Raw genomic sequence first — 9450 nt, 5'->3', positions numbered from 1 at the left:
ATTTCTCGGTGTGATCACTGTTAACATTTAGTAGAACCAAGAAAGATTGAACACATATAAAAGACGCTTGGGGGCATATTTTGTGTTGTACAGCTTCCAGAGTTATAGCAATAAACAACACAAGTGCAGTGAAATAAATAAATAAAATAAAATAAAATCAGAAACGTGTCCCAATTCATTGAAGTTGTAGCATAAACAGATGATAAAATGCGGTGTTGTACCTAAATGTGTTAAATGAAAAAAAAGAACTAGTTCTTAATATTTGATCGGTAGGAAAATAAGTTGGAAGTAGCGCACAGTGTAGTAAAAATTTTGAAAATTTGATGATTAAATGTTCCATAATTTTTTTTTTTATCGATTTAAAGTTTCATCATCATAAAATGATTATCACAAAAAGTTTAAAAATCGCATTGGTGAACGGTACAATACAGATTCAATCATCTCTAAATATATCGTAAGAATTGCTCATTCAATTACAGGTTCCTTAAATATACACAGAGGGAATCTACAACTTGTGGGTATATATTTTTTTAACTTATACCATACCCATTTTCATAATTCTAAGTAGCAAAGAGGTAAAATTGAGTAAGGGTGCCAAGATATTTTTAGTCATTTATATCATACGTAAATTTATTTCAATCTAAAGATAACGGCCTCTGGTCTTTTTTTTTTGTATTCCAGCCTCTGGTTGGTCTGTTCTTCATACGCAGCCCATTGTGAGATGATGAGTTTATACGCTACATGATTCTCTTAAAAAACCCAGGGACGTTTCTAAAAATTATCAAGGTTAATAAAGAAATTGATAAAGAAGAAGGCTATTCAGAGGATGACAGAATTTGCTGACAGTCTGAATCAGCTATTCGCTTGCATTTTAGATGGTACTTCAAGCATGGCAGTGTCCTGAACTGGTACCCATTCTTGGTGACAGTAATGGATGTGCAGATAGCAAATTAGATGCGTGACAATAGAGTGACAATAACTCTGGTCAAGTTATAAATGATGCTTGTAATAGTCAAATCAATGCCTCTTGAAACATCGTAACTATCTAGCATGGGCCAGTAGTATACATTTTTGGAAGGTGATTTTTGATTGTATCAGGACTGAATAATTGGTGCCTTCATTGCCTCTAGGTTATGAGTCTAACCAGTATTAAGGGCATAGTATGTGATTACCATATGGTTATGGTGTCTGACTTGCCCATAGGTCACTTAATGTAACTGATAGTCATTCTTGGGAGAGACAAGGAAGAGTTAATTTTTACAACAAGGAATGTAGATTTATTAAATCAATTATGAACTGAACTCCGAACTAATTTCTGTAAAAAATAAAAATAAATAAATAAAAATTCCTCAACACTGATGACTTTGAACAAGAGAGTTTGCCTCTGGCTGAGATTCAAACCCATGAAACTCAGAAATGTAAGATGCTAACCACTCCCCAATCGTGCAGCGGAGACATAATCCTACGGCAATTGGTAGTTGCTCTCTTATTGTGGATTAGGAGTAGTTATTGGAAAAGAATGTAGTAAGGTTAATTCAAGTCAGATCGAAGAAATGAACATATCCTGGATTAACTATTTTGAACACATCACATTCCAAACAACCAGTTGAAGGCAGGCCAATTGTTAGTCGCAGCAGTACTTGGTCAAGGAGGTAGAAAGAGCTATGAGAAAAATGCAAAACCAAAGAACAACATGTATTAACAGCAAACCAAACCTTACAGCACATACCATAAAAACAAAACATTAATTCAGTTGAAAGAACAACTTCTCATAGGGGCTAATAAACAACTTGAAGTACTACTCTGTATAAATTATACTTTGAGGTGAGTGCATATTGTACTTTCAGTCATAAGACTAAAATGCTTACGTACCACAGTACCTCACTGGAATCATGATGTAACTTCCATGGCTTTGTTTCGTGGACATGCCTTCTTGCAATCCAACACATCTGTCTTGACCTGGCCCAGAGTTCGCAGCAGGCACATGGCATCAAACCCTTCATCATTAGCTTCATTCAACAACTCAAGTACCTGTTAATAAGACATATAGAACGAGTTCAACTTTTTACCCTGTTGATATTCCTATTCTAAATTGAGTCACCTGCAGGCACTTGAAGGACTTCAGTTCACTTAGGTTCTCTTTCAAAAACAGCAGGTAGATGCTGAGGTCATTGTAGAAGGGTGTAATGACACCCAAAGCACCAAAGCCTGGCAACATCTCATAAGGCCGAAGGAAGTTGGAACTTTGCCGCGCAGGTCCGACGGCGGCGTACACAACCAATGGAACGAGTAGCACATAAACCCAGAGATTGATATAGCTGAGCAACCGGAAGACCCCCACTGCCACAAGTTTACACTGGACGGCTGAGGGTACCCTGGTGTCATTGGTCAGCACCCCTGTGCGCAGGTCACATGGAAACTCGTCCGTAAGGGACGCCAGTTGGATATAGTATCCCAGGTAGACGCAGGCGAGGAGTAGGATGAACAGAGTCACTCCCCGGCATGCCAAATATATAATAACAAGGCGGTGAGAGAAGCGTTTGGTCTTGAGATACTGCTCAACTAAAGGGTATTTGAAGCAACTCTCAGTCAGATCCAGAGCACTGCTGCAGAGGACACAAATAAAGAATGTAGTTATTGTGAGATGTTCTTTTCCATGTTCTGAAATATCTGGTGAGACAAGTGTTAACAAAAATATAGGCAAGACCAATGTTCCCTCTAATTTTTCGTTGGTCTGAGCAGAAAGACAACCTCCCTGAGCGCACTGAGTACCAGTGTGAGCGACATCATCGGTACTCGGATGATTCGCCTAAAGACGTTTCGCCGACGGACGTTTGACAGACGGGCAGGTCGCCGAATGGACGTTCCGCCGAACGTTCATTCGGCCGAACGGAGGTTTCGCCAAAACGGGATTCGCGCGCTCGCCCCACCCCCGGATCGTGTGTGCACATGTTTTTCAACCTCGGCCCGCGGGCCATATACGGCCCGTTAGGATTTTTAATCCGGCCCGCCGCCGGTGTTGTCCAAATTCTAGTAAAAATCAATGTTAGTCTACCATCAATGGCAGCCCGGGAATAAGCACTCTTGGGCGGGCAGATGTAGCAGAACCGAGCCGTAAAATGACAGCAATCGGGTCAAATCCATCCTAAAACAGCATTTAATGATTAAATACAAATACTGGAGCTCTTTGGACATTATAACCGAGCCCAGGGAAGTGAATTCCTCGGTAAAATGTTGCGATGATATCGCGATGGAGGCAAAAAAACGTCTATATACGTCCATTCGGCAAACGGCTCAAAATGCTCTATAATTCGGTCAAATCCAGCCGAAAACAGCGTTTAATGATTAAATACAAATACTGGAGCTCTTTGGACATTAGAACCGAGCCCAGGGAAGTGAATTCCTCGGTAAAATGTCGCGATTATGTCGCGATGGAGGCAAAAAAACGTCCATATACGTCCATTCGCCAAACGGCTAAAAATGCTCTCAAATTCGGTCAAATCCATCTGCGTTTAATGATTAAATACAAATACTAGTATTTGTATTTAATCATTAAACTAACAAATAATAGTATTTGTATTTAATCATTAAACTAACAAATACTAGTATTTGTATTTAATCATTAAACGTCTTTAGGCAAATCATCCGGTCACGACATCATCATTGCTCGCTATGGGCACACCAGTATCACACCTGCCACAAGCAGGTGCATGTCAATGTTCCTTCTAATTTTTCATGTAAAACATGCTGTAAAACACGAAAAACATAAGAGTGGACAGAGCTACTGCCACTGGCTGCCGCTTAAACGGCGCCATCATGGGGAAAGGGGTAAAAAAAAAAAAAAAAAAAAATTACTGCGCGCCATATGATTGCTGCTGCGCAGAGAAGACGAGAGTAGTGCGCAATTGCGCACACGCGCAGCTTAGAGGGAACATTGGGCAAGACATTATTGAAGCTTCCATGACCAGTTCTCTTTATTGGCTCAAGAAAAGGCGAGATTCTCGTTCTGACTCCATTTCTTTCCTACATTGAATATGCTCCACTGAGCCGCCCAAAAAGTAAACTAACAGAATAAAAAAAAAGAATGCAATAAGAAATATTCGATAATGTCAGAATACTGTTTCTGCTCTTGTAAATAATTTTGTTGACTATAACATTTGCTTCAGTATGAAGACAAAAAGGACATAGTATTGCTGTGTCATTTCTGATATTGTTTTATCACTTAACAGACAAAACATGTTTAACAAGTGGCAGTTGCGTCAAGGCAGAAGATAACTGTCTGTTTGTGCTTCTGTAAGATTTCCACTAAGGACAACGTCTTGGCACGCCTCAACAGCCAACACTAGTCTACTTGCTTGCAGGTTAACCTTATTGAATGCAAAAGTGATTATCCTCTCTCTTAACTGGTAACTGTTCACCATGCTGAATTAAATTAGATTTTAAAAAATATTGTAAAAGTTTTTTTTTTTAAAGTATTGCACTGGTTATAAAAAAGTGAAGAAAACAAAATCACTGCTCTGAATCATTCTGCCCATCTTATCGGACAATAAAGTTGTCTTCACTGAAGAATAAAAAATAATGTACAAAAACGTTTTGTTTCCCAAATATTTCCATGTCAAGATGCAAATGTTAGCTCATTTACCTCTGTGCGTCCTGAGAAACATCCTTATCCTTAGGATCCAAAGATGCCAAATTTTTTGCTAGTTTAATGGCACGGTTATAGAAACGGTCAAGCTCCTCCAAAATGAATTTGAGATCGGAGGAAAGATGTGGGGCTGCAGTGAAGCGCCAGAAAAGGGCAGGGATGTACACAAGAATAGCCAGTGAGAGCAGGATATATGGGAAGAACTATAAAAAAACAAGAAAAATATTATGCATTACCACTTCTTTCATGGGGTACGAGATGAATATAAATTTAGTATTTAAATATTCAGTATACAGTCTTCCCTCGATTATCGCGACTTCACTTATCGTGAATTCAGTTCTTCGCGATTTTTTCTGCTATTAATTTTATTTATTTTTTAAAGTTCATAAAAATGTGAAAATCCACGCTGAAACTCGTAAGTGGAAGCCACTCCCCTGTCTTCCGCTTGCTATTAGCACTGAAGGAAAAAAAGGTAGTTATAATAGGGGTGACTCTACTTTGCGATTTTTCGATTATCATGGCCATGTCTGGTCTACATTAACCGCGATATTCGAGGGATTACTGTATCTTCTTTACATTTAATCACTCATGCGAGGTTTTGCCCCATTTATATAAATGATTGACTGATACCCATCAAACAACTAAGGTCAATGTGTAGAAAAAATGATTCCACCTGCTTGGGTGAATTTGTGTAAATGGAAAGTGCATTACTTTGTGTAGCCATAGTGGTGAACTGTCAGCCTGTTGTTGTACTGCCGCCCAGCAAAAGGAGTCTACATAAGCGGCCTGTCTCCACGAGAAGTTAGTAGGTGCAAAACAGCTGATTTGTGTACCTGAAAGAACAGATAATTAGGTTATGTGATTCAAACGGCAACAATTTTTTCAATTACTTATCCAATTGGTATTAGATTTATGAATATGTATATGCATAAAGGTTGAGTTATGTAATTCTCTTGAACCAGATTGTTCCAATGTTTTTTTTGTTACCAGTTGAGTACGGAAATAAAAATACAAACATATTTGAAAAAGCTTGTGGTTTAATAAAGCAGTACAATTCAATATAACTCAAACCTCTTCTATACTTTCAATTTAAACTTAGCATTGTTATCTTTGTAAGGCACAATTTTTGCATTATTTTCCTGACTATCATGAGTGCTTTGTGTGCTTTGATTTGTTAACAATTGAGATAAAATACTTGAGAACAGCGGGCGGCCCAGCGTGCCAATTTCAAAAGAAAATATAAGATACAGGAAGTGTATTTACGTTTCAGGGGGTGTTTTATTTCATTTGCCGATTTGTAAGTTGGATTGTTTTTCGGATCTTGGAACAAAAAGTTTCAATTAAAAGCGTTTCATAACCCAAATATTTCATATGTAGAAGCACTTGTAAGTAGAGGGAACATTGTATATGAACAACCAAAAAATGATTTTTTTGCTTAGCAGGAGAACTCTGAGAGGACTATAATGAGTTGTTATCACTGGCCCAAAAGTCACAAAAACAAACATACATTATTACTTTAATGAACCCCTTTAAATAATCAAGTAGTATTAAAATGAATCTAAATGGTTCAATTTCACTACATTGTCAACTCTACACTCTACCAGTTCCTGCCTAATATCAGCCAGTATAGATTCAAGGCACATACACAACTCCACCCACGATCCTGAAAAGGAAAGCAATATATATACATGATGGATGGTTGGATGGATAAATCAAAGTAACTACTTTAACTGCTGAGATCTTTTTTTTCCAGCATGGAATTAAATTACACTGCAGTCTCGAACATGTAAAAGCAAAAATGTAAGAACATTTAACACTGACATATTGGTAAAGTACTCTGACATTGTCATATTCCCATGTGTTCCAACAACACAGAGGCGTGTTGAATCTCTAAAATACATTCATTCATTTTCTGATCCACTTTATCCTCACTAGGGTCGTGGGGGGTGCTGGACCTATCCCAGCTGACTTCAGGCCAGAGGGGGGGACACCCTGAATTGGTGGCCAGCCAATCGCAGGGCACGAGGAGACGGACCACCATTCACGCTCACGCTCATACCTAGGGGCAATTTAGAGTGTCCAATCAGCCTACCATGGATGTTTTTTGGAATGTGGGAGGAAATCAGAAAACCCATATATATATATATATATAAGTTGCCTCTCCTGACCATTACAATTTTGAATTCGCTTTGTACTTGGATGTTTTATGGTTAGGCCATTTTTGGAGTGTGTTTGAAGGAAATTATGTTGTCTTATGCTGAGACAAGGTCTCAATTTGTCACATAAATTCATTGAACACATCATTTATGCTCAATGGTTTGTGAAGAACTGAACCAAACAACGGCCTTGAAGACTTGCACCGTAAAGTTGAGCTCAAAATGTCTCGGTAAATCAAAGTGCCAAGACCCCCAATTACGAAACAATATGAGCCAGTCTTGAATTGACCAATGAATCAGCAAGTGTGGTGGTTCAATATTTCAAGCCACACAGTAGACTGTAGAACAGGGGTCTCAAACCGATTCCGCAAAGGGCCGCACTGGATCCTGGTCTCTGTTTCAACCGATCCAGTGTCGACAGTATAACCAATAAGGGGTCTTCTAAAATAAGTAGCACCTCGCTGCAATCAACTGATTGATTACATTTGCAAAAGGTGTCCGCTTGTTTGGTTTGAATGAAAAGTTGAGTTACGCTCATACTGATTTGCTAATGTCCTATATACTGATCACTTTGCTCATGCAAATTGGACATTGCCCTAATAAGTTTATGGTCCAGCAGAGATTTTTTTATGTGGATTTCTTTTGAAATGATGGTTAATATTCTTATCAGTTTGACATAAGGCGGCCCGGCGGGTGAGTGGTTAGCGCGTCGGCGTCACAGTGGGAGTCCTCGGTTTAAATCCGGGTCGGTCCACCTCTGTGGAGTTTGCATGTTCTACCCAGGCCAGGTTTTCTACAGGTGCTCCACTTTCCTCCCACATTCTAAACACATGCATGGTAGGCTGATTCGACACTCTAAATTGCCCCTAGGTATGAGTGTGGGTGTGAATGGTTGTTTGTCTCCTTGAGCCCTGCGATTGGCTGGCCACCAATTCAAGGTGTCCGACGCCTTTGGCCCGAAGTCAGATGGGATAGGCTCCAGCACCCCCCGCGACCCTACTGAGGATAAAGCGGTTCAGAAAATGAGATGAAATCAGAGTTTGACATAGAGCAACGAGTCGCAACATGGTGCTTCAATTGTCTGGTACTGGGCGTGTTATAAATAAAAGGGTGGAGCCCTACGTCACCGTTTAACACTTCATTCCAATCTATGTTAAAATGATACACACATTTTGAAGCGGAATCATTGTTACTTCCACATATTTATATTTAATCACTGGGTGTTTTATCCCCCAGATGTAACCTTACGCCTTTATTTTGGAGTATACTTACCCACGGACACCTCCTGGGCAAAAGCGAGCGAGATGAGAAACAAAGGTAATCCCACGGCCAGAAACGTCACTATTTTGTCCGCGGCTAGCTCCAGTCGCATTCCCTTGTACTTGGCCTCTGTGGGATCTTTCAACAAAAAGTCAGAAAAAACATATTCTGTTGCAACGTGAGCAATCGCCATAGCGCACTTTACGATAGTTAAAAATGAATGAAATAAAGTCACTATTTTTTAAATGAAAGCTTTCTTTAAATTGGGAAAATTTCAACAAAAAAAAAAACTGAGCGATCTCAGCTGCTATTGTTCATGCATCTCCATCCACCGGCAAGCGCGATGAGGGTTTAACATCGTGTCTCGTTATTGCTGCGTCCAGACCAATGTTGCTAGGGGGCGCTGTTGGCCACTAGACTCAGTCAATATGGAATTTTCTAATTCGCTTTATGTATCCACTTCAGCATGGCATTTGCTGGAATTTACTTTATACTTTATTTATTTATCATCAATATTGCGTGACAGTACAACGGAACAGTTAGATAGAACTAATCATTGTTCATAATATAATAGTTGAAATTCATCTTGTAAATCCACCTATCCAACATATAAATGTAGAACGTTGCCTGTAAATGAAAAATGCCTGTGATATTTTTGAATTTAATTTAATTAAATGCTATCATACAGGTATAATCAGATTTGAAGCTTTTACCACGTAGTTTGCGAATAACAACGAAAAACAGACAAATAAATAATCAATAAATAAGAAATAAATTAGTAGTCCAAGTGAGGTCAGCAGAACGAGAGCGCACCACTCGGTGAGTCTATGGATGCAACAACAAACAAACACATAGATAATCGATACATAGTAATGATAAATAAATAATCACTAAATAGTAATAGATAAATAAGTGGTCAACATAATAAATAAGCGGTATAAGTAGTAGTAATAAGACTCGTGTGGCAATTCAGTGTTCATAAAGCTTTCACCCAGTCTCAACATAATTTAGGCAAAATGAATAAAAATCAAATAAAAATGTTTTATTGGTCATAATAAACATTAAAAATAATTATTGCAATAGAGAGCGCATCTATAAGGCTAGATGGCTGATGAGCGCATTAAGCCTAAAGGGACGGTTGAAGTTGGTAATACGTATGGTTTGTTATGAAGCAGGTTGTTGCTAAATCTTTCAAGAATTGTGAGTTTAAAGTATTTTAGTGGTGATTCCCCCGACGCGAATTGGTCGCTTGCTACTTACAGATACATATTATTTATAGTTTCAGAGTATATTTCAGTCGAGAACTCAACTTGTCTTTGCTAGGACAAAGCTTCTCTGATGCAAGATGGCCGCTAACTGTGTATGCCGTCGACCAAGCCTTAAGAGATC

General features: G+C 38.9%; 1 protein-coding gene across 2 annotated transcripts; it reads right to left on the bottom strand.

Annotated features, from left to right (window-relative positions):
• Positions 1–1368: 1368 nt before the first annotated feature.
• LOC144077659 (pannexin-1-like) lies at positions 1369–8412 on the bottom strand. 2 transcript variants are annotated; one of them, XM_077605556.1, is made up of 6 exons: positions 8074–8412; positions 5357–5478; positions 4643–4848; positions 2102–2606; positions 1873–2031; positions 1369–1662 (listed from the first exon to the last, which is right to left on the bottom strand). In XM_077605556.1, the coding sequence occupies exons 1-5, from the start codon at positions 8252–8254 to the stop codon at positions 1891–1893; spliced, it is 1155 nt and encodes a 384-aa protein (XP_077461682.1). In that variant the 5' UTR covers positions 8255–8412; the 3' UTR covers positions 1369–1662; positions 1873–1890. The 2 variants fall into 2 exon arrangements, with proteins under 2 accessions (XP_077461682.1, XP_077461683.1); XM_077605557.1 differs by having other exon boundaries at positions 1881–2031.
• Between the last annotated feature and the right edge of the window lie 1038 nt (positions 8413–9450).

This window comes from Stigmatopora argus, chromosome 7 (genome assembly GCF_051989625.1).
Source record: "Stigmatopora argus isolate UIUO_Sarg chromosome 7, RoL_Sarg_1.0, whole genome shotgun sequence".
Classification (NCBI taxonomy): domain Eukaryota; kingdom Metazoa; phylum Chordata; class Actinopteri; order Syngnathiformes; family Syngnathidae; genus Stigmatopora; species Stigmatopora argus.
Note: the sequence above shows the minus strand (reverse complement) of the source record. Positions and strands in the feature narration are given on the sequence as shown.

Bases quoted from the DNA above. Each gene is read 5' to 3' on its own strand.
- LOC144077659 (XM_077605556.1), bottom strand. From the start codon at position 8,254: ATGGCGATTGCTCACGTTGCAACAGAATATGTTTTTTCTGACTTTTTG. The intron at 5,479-8,073 runs GTAAGTATACTC...CTGTTCTTTCAG, and splicing joins TGCCCAGGAGGTGTCCGTGG to GTACACAAATCAGCTGTTTT. The intron at 2,607-4,642 runs GTAAATGAGCTA...TGTCCTCTGCAG, and splicing joins GTTTCTCAGGACGCACAGAG to CAGTGCTCTGGATCTGACTG.